This window comes from Neoarius graeffei, chromosome 28 (assembly GCF_027579695.1).
Source record: "Neoarius graeffei isolate fNeoGra1 chromosome 28, fNeoGra1.pri, whole genome shotgun sequence".
Lineage (NCBI taxonomy): Eukaryota > Metazoa > Chordata > Actinopteri > Siluriformes > Ariidae > Neoarius > Neoarius graeffei.
In genome coordinates, this window is record NC_083596.1 from 1,786,588 (window position 1) to 1,806,990 (window position 20,403).

At 39.7% G+C, this 20,403-nt stretch overlaps 1 protein-coding gene across 1 annotated transcript in view; it reads left to right on the forward strand.

Moving 5' to 3' along the window:
• The first annotated feature begins 2,644 nt into the window (after positions 1-2,644).
• The window catches only part of kif1c (kinesin family member 1C), a 30,915-nt gene continuing 13,156 nt past the window's right edge, over positions 2,645-20,403 (forward strand). Inside the window, exons 1-10 of the mRNA XM_060912555.1 lie at positions 2,645-3,250; positions 10,031-10,163; positions 12,903-12,979; positions 16,374-16,553; positions 17,226-17,291; positions 17,426-17,604; positions 18,424-18,535; positions 19,348-19,425; positions 19,892-19,957; positions 20,237-20,315. Coding sequence (XP_060768538.1) covers positions 10,061-10,163; positions 12,903-12,979; positions 16,374-16,553; positions 17,226-17,291; positions 17,426-17,604; positions 18,424-18,535; positions 19,348-19,425; positions 19,892-19,957; positions 20,237-20,315 — 940 coding nt within the window. The 5' untranslated portion in view covers positions 2,645-3,250; positions 10,031-10,060. The remainder of the gene's footprint in view (positions 3,251-10,030; positions 10,164-12,902; positions 12,980-16,373; positions 16,554-17,225; positions 17,292-17,425; positions 17,605-18,423; positions 18,536-19,347; positions 19,426-19,891; positions 19,958-20,236; positions 20,316-20,403) is intronic.

Consider the following 20,403-nt stretch of genomic DNA (forward strand, 5'->3'; position numbering starts at 1 on the left):
AACATTTTGTTTGAAACGCGTATTTCCACCTGAGCGACTTTCAGTAGCGACTGAAAAGATTCTGAATGGGCGCTCCGGCAAGACCAACACAGACACTTGCTGTGACATGCAGCCTAGTGAGGTATTGGTGCAGAGCGCTAAAAAAGCTGTCATGGAGTACAATTCAGAACATTAGAGTGACACTTTGTGTTTTTGTCGAACATTGGAGCTTTGTATTCATTCTGAAGGTTTATTGTTATTAATATTGAATAAAAAGTAACTGGGATATATCATTGTTAATTATCATTCAAATTTTAGGTAAATTATTTTAATTTGCATCTTATACGGATTTTATAAGGGAAATACGGATTTTGGAGGTTGGTTATACAGGTTTGATTGACCAAAGGTTGACATGTATGCAGTATCTCACTGGGCTGCGACAGCTTGCGACAAATTGCGAACATCATTCGCGAGAGAGTTTCAAAAGTGCCTTGAAACATTCGCGGGGCTTCTCAATTTCCTCGCATGAGTCGCAAATTGTTGCTCCTTCATCGCTGAAATTTTGAAAGTGTTCAAAAAATTAGTGCGACAAAATTTCTCTCAAAATAGCTGCAAATGTGTCGCAAAGCTATCGCAAACCCTTCTCAAGTCAGTTTCTGTGAGGCTTCTCTACTTCCCTGCCTGCCGAGGGAAAGAAGAAAGAAGGCACAACTTTATTCATCACACACTTGTGAAATTTCCTCTCTGCATTTAACCCATCTGAAGCAGTGAACACACACATACACACACACGAGCAATGAGCGCACACACACATACCCAGAGCAGTGGGCAGCCATGCTAACAGCGCCCGGGGAGCAGTTGGGAGTTCGGTGCCTCACTCAAGGGCACCTCAGCCCAAGGCCGTCCCATATTAACCTAACCGCATGTCTTTGGACTGTGGGGGAAACCGGAGCACCCGGAGGAAACCCACGCAGACACGGGGAGAACATGCAAACTCCACACAGAAAGGCCCTCGCCGGCCACTGGGTTCGAACCCAGAACCTTCTTGCTGTGAGGCAACCGTGTTAACCACTACACCACCGTGATGCCCACAAAGCCGGGCTGCGACAGCCTGTGACTAGTTGGAGACACAACAATTGCGGTAAAATATGCGAATATCAATTCATTGTGATTCCAAGTGAAAATTGTCACTAATTCGCATATTTTATCACAATTGTTGTGTCTCCAACTAGTCGCAGGCTGTCGCAACCCAGTGAGATACTACCCTTACTAACTATTTATTAACTGAGCGCAAGGTCTTTATGGGAAAATATCAAACTGAAGTCTTGATATACAAAAAGACTGAGCAAGTGAGGTTAATAAGGAGTTTATTATATAGCTTTTTTATTTCTAAGATTAAAATAGAATTATAATGAGGTGTGACACTGCTTTCAGTCATGTCGTATTTGTAACGTAGTTGAGTCACACATGCAGAATAAATGGCTAGCAGTTTCAAAACTGAATTTCTGTTCGCGCTTCGCAGTTTCTGAGCGCTCTTTGTTGCTCATTTGTTGAATAACTCGGTGACTCTTGTTTGTTTTTTGTGTTTCGGCCATTTTTAATTCTGTTTTGACTTCCAGTTAATCTTTTTTTTTTTGTCTTTTTGTTTTGGTTTGTTTTTTGCAACATTGAAAGCCGGCACCTTGGAAAGAAAGTCTATAATCGCCCACAGGCATTACGGGACAATACTGCCTGCCAAGGAACCAATCAGAGTGCACGATTTTACGTGAAATATAATAAATAGTTTGAAATGTACATTTTTTTTTCTACATAAAGGGAGCCTTTAGAAATATTCCTTTGGTGTTTAATCACTTGCTAAAAACATACATATTTTACTAGACATCATAAAATGTTCATATGTTACAGTTGACCTATGTTATAAATCTGGCATTTTTAAAAACGCATTGTGGGAAAAGCTTGGGGACGCAGAAAATTCACAATGCACATTTAGGGTTCTAAAAAATTTCGGAATCCATCCCTGTGTCCAAAATCGCTCCCTACTCACTATATAGGGCACTATATAGTGAAGACGCCATTTTATAGCGCTGTCCGAAACGATAGTGAGGATTATTACACCCAGTGCGCTCAAAGTATCCCACAATGCATCACGAAAAGTAGTGTACAACTGATGGTCACTAACCAAGCAATGTATCCCATCATGCATTGCAGTCGTGCTGCAAGAAATCAAATTAAAAGTCTCAAATTTGATTGAATAAAAGGCAGCGGCAAAGAAGAAAGGATTCAGCCTCGATTTAAAAAAACTGAAAGCTGCAGCAGACACAAAGTACTTTGTATTGATTAATGTAGGAAATTCCCTCAGTATAATATGGATTCATCACAAAAACACACGCATGTATTTATTATTTTGAAACCCACCAGCCGACTGATCCGGCACGTTTTAATTATGTGACAATAATGACGTAAAGACCAGCGCGACGGACTAGTGTCTGAAAGTGGGTTTTTTTTTTTTTTTTTTAGTTTTACCAATGAGCTCACTGTATAGTCCTCTATATAGTAATTCCCTAGATAGCGAGTAGGGAGTAGTGAACGAGTGAGCGATTTCGGACACGGCGTGCATTTAACCTTATTAGGGTGAACCAATACAATCTGGCAACCGTAGTGACCCGATTCTCTCCAATCTGGCAACCTACCATGAGAGGGTGTACAGCGTAATCGCGCGAGACGGGGGGAGAGCTGCCAGGGCCGCACGCGAGGCCGAACTTTTACCGGTCACTTTTTCTTTTCTTTTTTTTTTTTTCTTTTCTCTTTATTTTTTTGGCCTCACCTAGTTTTTATTTTCATTATTTTTATTTCCTCAGACCCCTTAGTGGATACTGTGACTCAGCCTTTAACGATTGCGTCATTTATATTGATCTCACAGTTTATTTTTGAAGTGTATTTTCGTCCTGAAGTGATTTGAAGAAGAAAAGTCCGGAGTCTGAGGGCTTGAAGCTAAGCGGCTAACAGGACGAGAAAAAGAGTGACATCATCGAAGGAAAACTTCATCGGAGATTAAAAGTCGTGGGACAGATCGTGGGTTTTGTGGTAATTTATGAAGGTTTTGGGCCCAAACGTTGAATTTTGAGAGAAACTTATTGGATTTGAGGAGCCGGTGATTAGCACTAGCTAAACAGGTGCGGCTCATCTGGAGACGAGGACTTTATTGGTTTCTGGTTTTTATTTTTGCTTTTTGAAACTTTTGGATCTTTTTCTTTCCCCTTTTTTCTAAGTGGTGAGTAAATGAGTTTAACTTCTCTAATGATCAGTGTATGTCATGAGCTGTAACTACATTTCACAAAAACAATCACTTCAGTGTTAAAACACCTCAGCTTATGTAAACTCCTACTGTGTGTGTGTGTGTTTATTGATTTTTGTTTTTCAGCACAGTCTTATTTTATCTCTCTGTATTGTTTACTGATGCTTTAAATTAAAACCCGAGACTCGGTATCGACTCATGAATCATGTGAGTGAGTCAGTTCGAGTTGATCCACTGTGAAAACCTGTCGAGTTTTTATTCCTTTTTTTGTGTGTAAAGAAGAGAAGGTGAAATGGACTGACCAAACACCCCTTTATCAGCTCCCAGATGTGTGTAAACACACCTGTTTCTCTCTCTCTCTCTCTCTCTCTCTCTCTCTCTCTCTCTCCTTAATCTTTTTCTTCTTATTCCATTCTTCTTTCTTTCATTTCATCTTTTCTCTCTCTTCCATCTTTTTCATCCTCTTGTCTTCTCTTATCTTTTTTCCAATTCCCCATCTGTGTACTTTCTTTTTCTCTTGTCTTTCCCTCTTTATTTTCTTCTAGTCTTCTCTTCTTTTGACTTTTAAATGGTCTGTCCTCACTGAAGCATTTCTTTTTTTTCTTTTCATCCTTCCATCGTCTCCTTTTTTCTTTTTTAAATTCAGTGTGCTTACCAAACTTCTTTTTTCCTCTTTCCATCTTTCTACCTTTTCTTTCATCCTCCATCGATTCCCTCTGTTCTCTCTGAATCTTCCTGTTCTTCTTTCTCTTATTCCATCTTTCTCTCTTTAATCTTGTCCCCTCATCTTTTTTCATTTGAATGTCTGCTCTTACTTTTCCTCTTCCATCTTTGTTTTTCCTCTCAGCTTTCTTTTTGCTCTTTTTTTCTCTTCTTGTCTTGAACTGACTTTTCTTGTTCTGTTCACTCAGTTTTTTTAGCTTCTCTCATTTTTCTCTATTTTCTCTGTAGTCTCTGCTTCTTTCTCACATTTGTTTCTCCTTTTGTTCCTTTATTTCTGTTCTGATTTTTTTTTCTTATTCTCTCTTCTCATCTCATTCTTTCATTTCTTTCTACTGCCTTATTTTCTCCTCCTCTTTCTCAGGCGTGTTTATATTTCTGTATTGAACCTGTCTTTCCTTCAGGGTTGTGTGTGTGTGTTTTGTTTACTGTCTGTGGAGCTTCATTACAGAACAGGCAGATTAAAACACACACTCCTCTCTCTCTTCTGTCACTCTTTTTTTTTGTCTCTCTTTTTTTATTTAATTAAGTTCTTTCTTCTGTCACTTCCTTTTCTTTATTTTCTCTCATTCTGTTGTTTCTTCTTGCTCCTCCACTTCCTGACCCCACACAGGTTCTGCATGTAAACACAGGATTTCTATTATTTTAGCTCTGTGTGTAGTGTGTTTGTGCAGAACCCTGGTGTGTTCACCTCCTCAGTGCGGTTCTTTGCTCCGCTGAGATGAGAACACACTCTGGTCTGAGACTGTCTGACCGATTCACTTCTGTGTGAACTCTGACTCTGAATCAACTCATTGCAGGAGGTAAACCAAACACGGCGTATGTTTTGGATCACAGTGGGATGTTGCTTGTTAGTTTGTGTGTAAGCTGCTAAAGAGAAAAATATACTGTGATAAATGTTTTAAATTAGTTATATAATTAACGTATCATTTATCGAACTTCGACTCAAGGTTTTAGATTTTGTCACTGAATTGATTCTGATGAATAAAGGAGTTTTATGAGGACGTTTATAAACCCTGCACACAAAACGGCTTTTTTTTCTTCTTAGGTTGTGAGAAACCAAACCAGATCACAAATGAATCAAAAGAATCAATTTGCCACTGATTCAGATTCAGCATAGGGACTAATGGGGTGGAATTGCTCTAAAACTGCGGCGGTTTGCTCAGTCAGAATCATTACATCCAGAAGATAAATTTATCACTTATGTTCTTCACAGATGTTTGAGGAAATACTAAAATAGAGATTGAAACATTGAGACAAAGCGACGGTGTTGTGACCTGAATCACTGCCTTGTGACAGTCATCTGAAAGGAAAAAAGACCAGTGCAAGACTGACTCTTTGAATCATCTTTACTCGACTCAGGAGTTGAGTCCTTTCTTCCCTCATCTCTCTTCTATCTCTTTACTAAACTTCTCTTCCTGTTCTGTGTCTCTCTGTTTTCAGCCTGCAGTGATTTTATTTTTTTCTTCTATCGCTCTCTGATGTGTACCGTACACTCCTCCTGAATTTTTGTAACAGTTTTAAATCTTTGATGTTGACCCTGAGACGAGCTCCACCTCTCCTCCCCTGCATTCTTATGCAGTTATAACTGGGTTTTAAGTAACTGTAATTTATTATTTGTAGTGGGGAAATAAGGAGAGGAATGGAACACACACACTTATGTCATTCTTCATTCCTTACAGTCTTGTTTTCATCCACACCACAGATAAGGCAGGTTTGGTCAGGTCTGAGAGTGTGAGGCTGCAAATGCTTCCTTCACGAAGGAATAAAACACTTGATGTGCTGTTTTAGAAAAATGATCAATGACCTATTGCTGCAACATGCTGAGATAAATTTTGCAATAACAGCACATCCCCAAGTGTTTTATTTCTCTTATACAGCAACAGTTACAACTTTTAATAAATAAAAAGAACAACACATCAGACTTTTTGTCCTTTTGTAGTTACATTTCATATTCGTGAGTCGAGTTTTTTTCCATGTTATAGCCATGATACACCATCATTCCCTCAACAGCCCCCCCCCCCCCCCCCCCCCGAAGTTCAGTGTGTCAATTTTGAATTTCTTTTTTTGAATAAAGTGTTTTATTTCTGCATCAGCTAATGGTGATCAGCACCAAACTTAAACAAGTTCAGCAGTAGATTACCTTTTTAATCACAGAGGATAGAAGAGGGTTTAATGATGCCTCAGTTATTAATTGTTGGGGGAAAAAAAATCAGCTGATTGTCTGTGTCTGATGATAATCACATGAAAGTCAGAGACATGTCCTAATAGATGTCTGACTCCTGGGATTACATGTTAAATAAAGATTCTTGTGAAGAAATAGACTATTTTATTTGTGAAAAGGCACTATTAATTCTTAATTTTGTCCAGAAATATTTATTGTATTTAAGGGCAAATACACTAGCATTATTGTCCCTGAGGGGCAAAAACTATTGTACAAAGATAGCTGTTGAGACCAGAGACATGAAAAGCAGCAGCATGCAGACCTCAGCATTAACTTTTAACACCTTTTGCCCTGTGGGGCAGATGGCCTCAGAAAATTTTTGCCCCACTTGAATTTCCTTTTGCCCTAAAATTTTGCGGTATTTCGGCAAGTTTTCAAGTACACGGTTCAAGGCAATACTGATATGTTTTCTAGGGGTATAATTGAGTTATTTAGACAAAAGTACGTGTTTTTAAAAAAAAAAAAACATTTATTTTTAAAAATATTTATTTCTGCAACAGAACAACAAGACAAGCCCTGAAAACATGAAACATAATTCAGTATCATATATGTAAGACTTCCGTATGATACAAGTATGTAATATGTCTTTTTATATAGAGTTTAGGACACAAAACACACTTTTTGTCTAACAATGACTAGCAATATTGCAAAGATGAATTATAAAACTAAAAACATTATACCTCCATCCCTCCCTCCATCTAAACCCCCCCAATCATCTTCACGTCACATGCATGATGGCCAATGATAAATGGGGTAAGATATATTTTATCTATGAATTAATTCACTGTCAATGATGTGTATTTACTGTAGAGGATGTGGTTTACTATTTGAGACAGGAAAACATGTCTTTCCATTCACTGAATGTACTTACCACTAGCTGTTTTTACATATATTGTGCGTGTGTGTGTGTGAAGAACAACAACTTTTATTCATCACGTGCTTGTGAAATTCCTCTCTGCATTTAACCCATCTGAAGCAGTGAACACACACAAACACGCACACACGAGCAATGAGTACATACACATACCTGTGGACGTCCTGAAGTCAACCCGGAAAAACATAGAGGGAACCAGCGACCACTCATAGTGATGAAAAGCACGTATGCGCATGTGTGCCTGAAGTGAGCCAATCAGAATCACTGTCAGGAAGAAAAAAAACAAAATGGCGATCACAGGGGAGGCGAGGATGCTGGTTAATACATCTTGTTTTTTGTAATGTACTCGCTTGAAAAATCATTTTTGTGCTTAAAAAAGCTAACCAAAACCATCATTAAGCACAAATCATTTTGTGTTTAAAGGCGTGCCCAAATGGGCTTAACTTGCTAAAATATTTCTGCCAGGGTGTCTTGGTCGGGCAAATCAGGCATTCGGGCAATGCCTGGCGTTGAGCCTTGGCATGTTCTTTAAAACTACTTCTTAACTCTTTACCCCTTAAAGAAGTTGCTACAGCCACCCTTGTATATGTATATACTGTTCACCCTTAGAACATATTTACAAGAAAAAAAGTCTAAAGACAAGGTTTTGACAAGGTTTTAGACAAGGCGTCATATGTCGTCATTATTGGATATACATGGGGTCGTCATTAAGGGGTAGAGTTAAAATCAAGAATCGGCTGAGTGAGAGACTTTTGTTTGTGTGAGGGAAATGAAAGTGATTTTGTGAGAACAGTTAAAAGAGAATGCAGTCATGCTGGGGCAGGGAGAGAGAGAGACACACACACACGGGGGGGTAGTCAAACTGCTGTAATTGCATGAGCCTGCATGTGTTTCAAAATTGGCAGTGAAATGTGTGTAATGTCAGCTATGTTCATCATGCAGGCTGTGTCATTGAGAGGGGTGTGTGCCTGTGCTTTTTGTTGTTGTATTCATGGTAGATATTTTAGAGACACGCGCACACACACTCACCCTTAATGCACATTCCTCAGCAGCCCACCCTGTTCTCTCTCATACCACACTCGCAGTGCCTGAAATACACTGTTCAGGATTTATCGAGGCAGGGTTCGGGGTACAGCTGCTGAAAAAAATGTAAGAATTTTAAATTAAAATCTTGATAGCTCTCGGGGGCGGCACGGTGGTGTAGTGGTTAGCGCTGTCGCCTCACAGCAAGAAGGTCCGGGTTCGAGCCCCGTGGCCGGCGAGGGCCTTTCTGTGCGGAGTTTGCATGTTCTCCCTGTGTCCGCGTGGGTTTCCTCCGGGTGTTCCGGTTTCCCCCACAGTCCAAAGACATGCAGGTTAGGTTAACTGGTGACTCTAAATTGAGCGTAGGTGTGAATGTGAGTGTGAATGGTTGTCTGTGTCTATGTGTCAGCCCTGTGATGACCTGGCGACTTGTCCAGGGTGTACCCCGCCTTTCGCCCGTAGTCAGCTGGGATAGGCTCCAGCTCGCCTGCGACCCTGTAGAACAGGATAAAGTGGCTAGAGATAATGAGATGAGATTAGGGCTGCACAATTAATCGAATTTAATCGAAAATCGCGATTTTGGCTGCCACGATTAAATTAAATGAAAATCGCGATTTATTTCCATTTAAAATGCGAGCTCTGCTTCATATCTGATCAAGCACTTTTTGACCAGTACTCCGCCAAACCATTCGGGGGCGAACCGACGCATGTAAGGTTTTATTACTCCGCCTAAATAAGCAAGCAAGCCAAGTCACAGTAATGAAACCTTACATGCGTCGGTTCGCCCCCTAATGGCGTGAGAGTAGGTAACAGATTGAGGTGAGAGAGAAAAGCTAACTATGTCGGAACAACCGACTATTTAGCACTGGAGTCAATGTTGTGACCTGCCTTCGCTCATGTTTAAAGCCAGAGCATGTTGATAGGCTGGTCTTTCTAGCTAAAAACTTGTAGGCCTCAGTATAATGCTATGTAATTGTTGCAATTGAGTTTTCAGTTCCTTCATCCTTTGGTAATTTCTTGGATAAATTTCATTTATTTGTCATTTGGAAATCAGAATTTCTCTTTTAAATTTCATTCTGCACTGAAAGCTGTTCATATTGTTTGAATATAGTGAAATAAAATTTAAGTGATTTCCCTAACATCAAGAATAATTGTGATTTAATAATCGTGATTACAATTTTGATCAAGATAATCGTGATTATCATTTTTTCCATAATCGTGCATCCCTAGATGAGAGAGCTCTCATGTGTGAAATGTCACTAATGCTGGTGAATGATGCAAACACTACCAAATGTCACAAACAGTGCAAAATGTCACACCATGCTGTCTTGCCTCACACACACTGCCCCTCTCTCTGTGTATTACATATTTTGTTGTAATGATGGGGTTTAATTTGTCCTCTGTTGAGGTGTGACTTGGCTGCCTGCCAGACTGTTCATCCTGATCCAGGAAACATCTGTTTTCATACACACGCATGCATGCATGCATACGTACATGCATACACACACAGGTCCACACCTGTACGTCCGAGTCCACCAGAAGGTAAATGATCTGTGTGGAAAATATGATGAGAGAATAGATAAGGCAGTAACAGGAAAATAAAATCTGACTGCAGCACTTCAGGCCAGTTTCAGGTTTTTATCAGCGTTTCACTTTTATTCTGGAGACTTTTGTTTGGTTCATAAACTGAAAGCTTCTGTTTATGAAGCATCTTTCTGTAAGTCTATAATTTCAACCACAGCTTTACAGGATGCACAATAAATAAACAAGTCTAGTTAATAAAGTCTGTATAAATAACAAAAAGATTCATTAAAAATGACTGCTGAGGTGTAACGTTTCTTATTTTTTTTTTGGTTGTTTGCTGTGTGAGAGAGAGAAATTAGGATGCTCTAAAGCCACTATCTTGGTCCTGCAGGTGCTAAGAGCTGATTGGCCGGTGGTTGCCATGGCATCCTCGGTGAAGGTGGCAGTTCGCGTGCGGCCCTTCAACAACCGCGAGACAAACCGTGGAGCAAAGTGTGTAATCCAGATGCAGGACAAGTCCACCTGTGAGTCTCATGCACACACACACTCCAAAATCAAACCACATGTGTTTAAACATCAAACACACACAATCATATCCATTAATCCAAACTGAATTAATCTACACCATCCTGCTGCTCTCACATGCTGCATCTCGGAGCTACAGAAACGTAAGTGTACGCCGGTTTACGAAAATATTTCATTCTGCATGCAAAACTAATAACACCCTTCTGTTCATGAGTATTGTTTTTGGTGGATTTCTTTCTTTCTTTTTATTTGGTAATATTTGCAGTATATAATGCTTTTCATAACAATAAGATTCATACAAACCACCCAAGTTGTGCATGATTTTTGTCCCGGCTGTAACGGAACCGTGGGGGTGTGTTAGTCTACACAAATCTGGAACTGATTTCTAACATCATGTTTTGTGCATAGTGTTATAAGTGAATTAAGTGACCGTTCTGTGGCATTCAGCCATGTTTTTGTTCTGAAATCTTTATAATGAGTTCTGTAATAAAATTATTACTGTTAGTTATTGCACAGAAACTTGATGTATATTTATAGCATAAATGTTTATCCATGTTATAATGCAGATATGTACAGTATATAAGACTGACATGACATTTCTCTTTATTAACACCAATAAAGAAATATTTTATATCTGTACCACAAGCTGCTCTGTTATAGCATTTCTCCACTCGTCCTCAGATGTGAATCCAGCTCTCCGTTTGTGGGGGGGGGTTCACCATGTATCCCAGCCTTTGAAAGTATGAGGAGTTTCTCTGGAGGTTATCAGTCTGTAACCAGAAATTGACTGATTTCCGAAGAGAACTAAATGGTAATCAGGGCAATTCTGTGTGACTCGCTGACCAATCGATGTCCTGTGCGATTTTAGCCTCGCCCACATTTAAAAACTGAGCACGGGTAATGGAGTACAGTCAGTACAGCTGGTATAATGATGGAAATGGTGATCTGCACCGTCTGTGTGTAACACCACTGTGTGTGTTCGCTTTAGCCTGTGTTCTGTTAGCATTAGTAGAACCATTACGCTAGTTGTCCTGTGTTAACACTGCTGCTGAGCTTCTGACCACATTGTGCTACATTCTTGTTCTCTTACTCAGCATTTCCACCATTTTTCCACAGGCGTGTGTGTGTTCCCCCTCACCATCCCTTCCCCCTGCTCTCCATTCTCCACTTTCTCTTCTTCTTGCTAGTTCTTTCCCACACTTCCTCTCTTCCTGCCATCCCCCCCCCCCCATTTAAAGAGTCTACAATGCTGGTACTCTGTTTGCTTTAACCCCCCTCTCCAGTGTAAATACAGTCCTGTGGTTGAGCCCAAAGTCCCGGGCTGCGCCATTGTTACCCTGCTGCGTTTCGTTCTCTTCTTCCTGTAGACTATCCTTCTTTCCTCTCTTCTTTCCTTCACTATTTTGCGAGGGGATTTAAACACTGATCTGAGATTGTGTGTGAGAGAGGGAGGGTGGGGCCCAGTTACTTTCACTCTAAGTGTCTGCACAACAGGAATTGTGTGTGGGGGGGGAGTTTCCGAGGTCAAAAAGTTAGTGAAGTAAGGATGTGTTTGAGGGTTGTCATGTTGTTGCACCTATTTAACATTTTTAGCGCATTACTAGCTGATGGAAACATCTATTGAAGTCATTATGTAATTCAAAACCTCTGGCTGAAAGTTTTTCTTGTCTTGTGTGAGTATGGGTTTTGTTACAGAGATGAAGATAGTCCTGTGTGTTGAAGTTACAATAAATTAATTATTATGCATGGCGTCAGTGGGGACACACTAAACTTTACACTCCATTACAGGCTGTTAACGCACTGATCACTCTCCATACAGTTACACAGACACTTTTCCAGGCATTTTTGTATGGTCTGGTTTTGCTTTCCATCCAAATGTTTATCAAGCAATAAACTGCAACAATTATTGGCTCTGACAAAAAAAAAATGTGGAATGTATTCAAGTCCTATAGTCATCAATTCAAGAAGTTATATTCTGCTCAAAATTAAATCGTCTCCTGGCCTCGCCCATTTCACTTATGAAATGGTCATGAATTTTAGCCCAGACCTCAAATTTCTTTCAGACTTCTGGTTAATTCAATCATTTTTCCTGGTTTTCAATCTGCTCCTGATGCCGTATACTGTACTGTATATAACGTTATATGAATTGTAGTCTCAGGCTCCGGAGTGTATATCTTCTGTACACTTTTCTGGCATCAAGCTTCAGAATTTTACAGGCTGCAGTCTGATTTTTTTTTTTTTTTTTGAGCATCATGACACAATGAGTGTTTCGCAACGTTATAGTGACAAGGCTGGGAAAAAAATTAGAAGAAACCTTTCTCTAAAAAGTACAAAAAAGTTTCGTTTAATGCTCACTTGCTTGCTCGGTCATTTGCTTGTTTGCTTGCTTGCATCATGACAGAACGAGTTCTTCAGAATGTGATCGTGACCTAACTGAGGGGAAATGTTAAAAGAATCCCATCTGTAAACTGTTGAATAGCTTTAATTTGAAGATGTTGGTAAACTCATGTGATTCCCAACATGCTGTGAGAAGAATCGCTCTGTTGCTGGTCATCTGACATGTCAGAACTCTGTAAAAGTTGATTACAGTTTCGTCCCTGTGGGTTCAGGCTGAAACTCAATTCTCCACAAACAAAAAGATAAGATTAATCAGACTTTATTAAGAAAATAATCCAAACCATGAGAAACTCTTTATTCCTGTTTTTATAACAGTTAATGTTTAACTGTTTGTGTTGCAGGTATTATCAACCCCAAACAACCCAAAGACACACCCAAGAACTTCACATTTGATTACTCCTACTGGTCGCACAGCACAGTGAGTCTCTCTACACAACAGGTTTAAAAGTCTGAGTGTGCAAACAGCATTCTTTACTCTAGTACTGTGTGGTCTTATTGACCGAGAGTAGTGAACACACACACGCACACAGGAATGTCTTATCTGAGTCATTATCACGTTAGTCATTGCAGCAGCAACTTTTTTTGTTTTTTGGTAAACTTTCCACTAAAATCCGAGAAATCCCAATTTTGTTTATTATGCTTTGTCACACAGCTAACTCACAGCTCCATCTCGGTGTTAAATATCAGACACTTAAAGCAGATACGCAGAACCTTTATTTTTAAATAAATTTCTGAGTGGATAGTATCTCCATTCTTGACCATTGTATGCTGCATAAATAGGAATAAAAAAATATATATTTTTGAGAGTTAAAATCGACTGCAAAGTTGTCATTGGCACTGCCCCGCTGAGCCAGCCAGCCCTGAGTGCGCGACGTCACAGCGGGAACCGGTTTTAATACCGAGGCCTTTTACAGCTATAGAGCAAAGTCATACTGTATAAATAAAAATTTATGGTGAAAGTAAGAAATAGCGTTACCGACTTGCTCAACTAAGACTGATTTTGACTTCATTAATTGTGGGTTGACTCTCATTAAAACAGGATGGGTGTTATAACTTATGCAATGTATATGCATGCATTTTCACTGATAAAACATAAAAGGCTAATTAAATAATCAGATGAACTGAGACAATCACATTCTGAAGCAAATTAAATAATCTTATACCGCTAACTTAAACACACAATACAAGTTACATGGATTAATCTAAATGCAGGTAAACTTTTTTTTGTTTGTTTTTTTTTATCCAAATGAGAGTCGGAGCTTACCTGTCTGTGTTCTCGCTTCTTGAAGGCCAATTGTTTTTGAAACAATCTGACTTTCAGTTGTTCGTTCAGTTCTCCGTTCATTCACTTCTTCCACGTAAGGGCGAGATAGCAGCGATATCCAGTTTAGAAATAAGATGGCTTGTCCACTCATTCACTGTTTTCTTCATACTGTGTATTCCGCCATTACTGTTGGGCTCAGGCAATTACTAAAACCCGGGACGGAACAGGATGGTTTTAGCAACAACTGCAGGGAGGTCACTGCCCGAGCGATATGTCCCGTCCTGGGTTTTAGCAACAACCCTCAGCTCACTCCAGGAGAACTGGTGCAACTGAACTCATTTTCTTTTTAAAAATTTAAATAAATAAAATAAATACTTTTTCTTGTAGTTTTCTTTAAAGGTCTCCTTGCATCGTTTTTTCATTAATTGTGCGGTGGTCTCTAGTATGAATGAATGCCCTGTGAGCTGGTTTTGGTGAAAAAAAAAATAAAAAATGCTGTGGTTCTCCTGTTTCAGGCTGTTCTAGTTTGGTGGAGGAGTGGGTGGCGGGAGAACGACAGGATTTCAGCTCTTACTCATTAATATTCATGACATGTAAATGAGTTACCTCTGATTGGCTAACAGCAATCAGTAAATCTGTTACCTCTGATTGGTTAACAGCACTGTGACGCTACCTCCAGTGGGTCAGAACAAGTGGATGTGGGTGTCTTTGTAAAAACTGTTTTGATTGGCTATTATGGTCTCGACATCGATGTTTTGACCAATAACAATGTAGATAACACGAATTTTACATCGCATTCAACGAGATTAAACGAGACTAAAGATGACGACTTACAAATAATGTGTAAACATCGTTGGAGTTAATAAAGTTTGAACAGCATGAAGGAACATACCCCAACCCCCCGAAATTAATTAAAAAAAATTCTCAACGGATTTGGTATAATATAAAAAGGTCGTTTTTTTACTCACAAAAAGCGGAAATCCGCCAAAAGGCGGAAAACTCTCATCCCTGCCTAGCTTGTGACCATGTCATGCATGCTAACGTGGAGAATATGAACATGCTATTTTGTAACAAAAACCTTCGAACAAAAAGTTCATGTTTTACTTACAGCTTGTGAGCTGGTGGTCGACAGATCCAAGTATTAAAAACAACCTCGAAGCAAAACCACTACTGAAGGCACCGAAGTTTGAAAAGTCACTGTGGTTGAAATGATCAGAACACAGTACTAACGTTGCATTATACTTCGCTGGTGGTGTTCCAAAGATAAATTCCAACCATTTCTTCTTCACCTCTTCTATCTTGCAATGTTGCTCCGCTTAGGTTTCGTTTCTGTCGGCGGCTCCAGCCCAACTTTGGACGCTCGTAACTCGGGCAGGGGAGGTCCCAGCCTCCCCAAACTTGGCAGCCAGGGACCTCTGCCCTCTCCCCAACGAACCAGCGCTGCCGGGGCAGGCTAGTCCCGCGCCTTGGGACGTAATTCGCCCCGAGGGAAGCCACGACGCTCCGCTTAGGTTTCGTTTCTGTCAGTGACTCCAGCCCGACTTTGAACGCTCGTAACTTGCGCAGGGGAGGTCCCAGCCTCCCCAAACATGCAACGTTGATGTTACTGCCACAAGTAACACAGGCACGAACTTGTTCAGACATGTTTTCAACTTGCTGTTAGGTCCTCTTCGTTAGCTACTGACGAGATGGGTTCTGCTATCTCTCCTCACGCTTAAATCCAAACTTTCTTCCCATGGGCGGTCGCAAGCTAAGGTGGGTGAGGCCATGAATACTAATTTTCGAAGTGACGTAAGTTCGTAGGGCTTTTTCAGATCCACTCGTTTTTCCGACTATTTTCTTTCATAAGCTAATACAGGGAATGGGAGTAGAATTACATTTTCGCATGCATATGCAACTCTGAGTGAACTATGGTATTTTAAAAGAGCCAGTATTAAACATTTTTGGTGGAAGGGCACCTTTAATTGTTGGTACTGCACCCTCTTTCAATCCGGGCTTATAGCCAATGCTCCTCAACAGATCAGAGGTCTCGTACAAGTCTTCAGTAAAATGTGCAGAGCAGAGGAGAGACCACTTCATAGCCACCTAACGTGCCCGTGAACTTCTCGCAAAACGTGTCCCAAATCTTTGCAGTTTGAACATTCTTGGGCCGTGAATGCAACGTAAATCCACCTACTGTCATGTTGCTGCACCGGCCAAAAGCACATCTACATGGCGATAAATTAGCTCAAAATGGAGGCTCGGAGTTGCAGTCAGCTCTGTTTTAGTATAGCGGAAATGGCGATGAGACCAATAGACTTCCTGCTGTGATGTCATGGACGTCAAGGTCATTCACTCAGACCGCTACCTATATGAATCACTTTAATCATAAAAATTACTATATTAGATTTATTGTTAACGCTTAAAACTATTCCTGTGCCATTCTTGAGGTCTCAAGGCATTTATAAACGAAAGTGAGGCCATGGCTCTGCGTATCTGCTTTAATTACTTTCAGATCCTTTTAAACCTAATACAGTAGAGTCACCTGCAGTCTCGTCCCCTACATTAGGTGGAAGACCCATGCTTTGCGTCTCAGAGGCAGGTGTATTTGGACATCGGAGAAGAAATGCTGCTTCATGCCTTTGAAGGCTACAATGTCTGCATCTTTGCATACGGCCAAACCGGAGCAGGAAAATCCTACACGATGATGGGCAAACAGGAGCCCGAGCAGCAGGGCATCATCCCACAGGTGAGAGAGTTGAAACTGGGAGACATCAGCACTCAGGGCTGGGCTTAAACTAGATCACTTAATTACCTGTGTGATTACTTGTCTACTTTGTTACTTACCTGCTCACTTACCGACTTATTTACTTTCTTGTTTACTCAATTCCATGCATACTTGCGCACTCATTTGCTTACTTGGTTAAATACTTGTGTTCATTTGTTCACTTACCTGCTCCGGTATTCACTTGTTAGCTGGCTTGCTTACTTGATCACTTACTAACATTACATATTTGTTGCTTACTTAAATACTTGTTCATATGCTTGCTTACTTTTTTCATTTGCTTGCTTCCACACTTGCTTGCTCACCTTCTTGGATTTGTTTTCTAAACCAGTAGCATTCATAGCATGATGAAGTCTTGTGTTCTTTGTAAATCTGATTAGACACAGGAATGTTCCTCTGAGGTTCCAGTACTTTAACTGTTTACTCTTCCTTGGAATTTTGACTTGAAATGGCTCGAATCGTACTGATTTTACCAACATAAGATACAGGGCTGTTGTAGAATTTAACAGAAAGAAAAGTTTGGCTCAAAACATAAGGAAAGGTAGCAGTGATGATCACTGTAAAGTAACAGAGAAGAAACTACTTCTATCTGACATATTCTTGTAGTTGACCGTGTGTGTTTGTTTCCTCTCCCAGCTTTGTGAAGACCTGTTCAAACGAATAGCCGAAAACCGTGACCCTGACCTGTCCTACTCTGTGGAGGTAAGCGTGTATGGAAAACTAATCAGCAACACCTGACCAATCAGAGTCCAGAATCCTACAGCACTGTGGTGTAAACCCAGTCACATGATGTGATTTATTTCAGTTATATGAGGTGTGTGCGCGCGTGTGTGCAGGTGTCGTATATGGAGATTTACTGTGAGCGTGTGAGGGATTTGCTGAACCCGAAGTGTAAAGGCCCTCTGAGAGTCAGAGAACATCCCATCATGGGGCCGTATGTCGAGGATCTGTCCAAGATGGCCGTCACCAGCTACAGCGACATCGCCGATCTGATGGACTGCGGCAACAAAGCCAGGTGTCCATAAAACTATTATTGACAAATAAATTGATCAGGGGTGGGTGATGTCATAATAACACATCACCATATCAGAAGAGATTTCTACAATCCACTACCAGTCAGTGTATGTGTAAATAGGAAATTTTATATATTTTTTTTTAATTGTGGAAAGATTAAAAAAAGTGTAGAATTTTAAGACTAAATCAGCTGCTTCTTTAGAGTTTGTAATCATTATAAAAATACTGACAATACCCAAGTGGTCTAAGAAAAGTGTGAAAATCAAACTTGATATTTATGTAATGCAAATTTAAAATAATTCTCAAATGGCATATTTTCTAACACATGCTTCCAAGAAACAAAACCAGCTCCAACAAAACTAAAAACACTTGTATTAAAGGCAATGATCTGAGGTGTGCGCGCGCGTGCACACAAGTTTAAAGAATTGAAGATGAAACACTCAATAATAATGACCCTCAGAAAGGTTTTAGTGACTTGTAATCTTGGAGAATATAATGCATTTCAGTGTCGCTGCTGGTTCCTTATTTATTTTGTGTGTGTGTTTTTTAACCCATGGGCACAATTTACATCCAAGTAGCTTTTAACATCATAGATTTGTACATCTTAAAGAAATCTGTTGATAATTTTAAAAACATACTATTAGTGTTGCTTTTTCTTCCTGAAAAAAATTACATCAAATTTAAGGAACGAGTTGCAATTCTTAATTGAGATCATCATCTTTTTCTGACAAAAAATTAGTAAGATTAAATAATAGAGTAGTATTACATAGAACACGTATGTGATTTTAAAATTTGTAATTAAATATGAATCTGTCTCCAGGACGGTGGCTGCTACCAACATGAATGAGACGAGCAGCCGCTCTCACGCCGTGTTCACCATCCTGTTCACACAGAGACGCCACGACCAGATGACCAACCTCGACACAGAGAAGGTGTGTGTGTGTGGACAGACAATATGACAATACCTCCTGTTACTGTATGCCACGTCACAAACATTTATAAATCTAACTATAAACCATTAAAGTAATGGTAACGTCCAAGAGACAAGTTAGTTCCCATTCTTACTTGTGTTATAGCTGCGATAAATGTTTATCCCATCACCAACATCTCTCTCTTTCTTTCTCGAAAAACATAGTTTGTCATTTTGGCAAAAAATTTAAAGTGTAAACTCCTCTGTCCTGAAGACTTTCCTGTGCTGGGAAACTTTACACAGCTCTGACCCTGGAGGCTCCTTCCATAAAAGCTAACTGAACTTCGCCTAAAAATATGTTACCACATCAATCATTATCGGTTTTACTTTGTTACACATCATTTAAATTATGATTATTCTTATTAGTCTTGGATTAATGTGAAGAGTCCACTGTGCAAGTCCCTGTGAATGAGCCGTTTCTATAGAAACGTTAACGTATTAGAACAAGAGCATTAATCTAAACCTGTTCATGTTCTACAGTCAGGAGCCGTGCTGTTGTACACACATGCTGCACACCTCCTGACCAGTCAGATTCACGCATTCAGCCATGCAGTGATGTAATAACTAAACTGGCTGTTTAACAAAATTCCCCTTTTTACTTTTAGATTTTAAAAATAATTCCAGTTTAATTTTTTTAACATGCACCGTTTCCTGTTCTCATTTTTATTTTTATTCGTTTTGAGCCCTTCATATTTTTTCCTCCACATCCTCTAAAGCACTTTGAGCTTTACATGCTTTAAAAATGTTTGAAGTGTGTGTTGTAATGTTGTTCAGGTGAGTAAGATCAGCCTGGTCGACCTGGCAGGAAGTGAAAGAGCGGATTCCTCTGGGGCAAAGGGTATGAGGTTAAAGGTGAGACCAGAGCTATATTGCCTTTTTGAAGCCCCCCCCCCAATAAATTCTTATATGATGATATTTTCTGTTCTGCCTTTTAAAGAGACTTTAATATGAGTTTCTCAGCTTTAAGTTAAGCTTGTAACATGGTGTATTTAAAGGATCGATCAGTCTAGATTTCAGGAGCATGATTTACCCAGAACGCACTGCGGTCTGATGCTCTGGTTTTAAATTACTAACTAATAAAATAATATTTTAAAGATAAAACCCACTATTGAACATGTAACTGTTTTGTTTAAATGGCTTTCATCATTCTGGTTGCTTGACATGTACCTGCCTGCTAACTAAGTAACTGATAACCACTAGTTAGTTAACCATCACACTTTTAAACTGCTAACTGTACATAGCTCAAATAAATGCTTTTAATAATAATATCACTCCATTTAAATGAGTAAAGAAGTTATTTTTGTTGTCTAATTTATAGGAAGGTGCAAACATCAATAAATCTCTCACTACACTGGGCAAGGTCATCTCAGCACTGGCAGATATGGTGAGAAACACACATCATGGCCAAATGTATCACATAAACATGATGCATCATGGAAGATGGAATTGCTTATATATCTTCGTTTTTATTTCTTTTCATTTAATCCCATGTGCTGCTGTTGGATTTTAATGCATACGTACAATTTTTTTTTTTTTAATGACAGTGTTGTAAGGGTTGAGGAAAAGATTATGCTGTTCTTGTGACATGAACAACAAAAATCCATGATTTTCTGGAATGCTTAGCATCATGTGTATGTTCTTGTTTCTCCTCCATGTTAAACAGCAAAGCACCAAAAAGAGGAAGTCTGACTTCATCCCTTACAGAGACTCCGTGCTTACCTGGCTACTGAGAGAGAACCTGGGTGTGTGTGTGTGTGTGTGTGTGTGTGTGTGTGTGTTGGATTGTAAATACATGTAGCAGTAGAATCGTGTGTGTGTTTTTCACTTTTT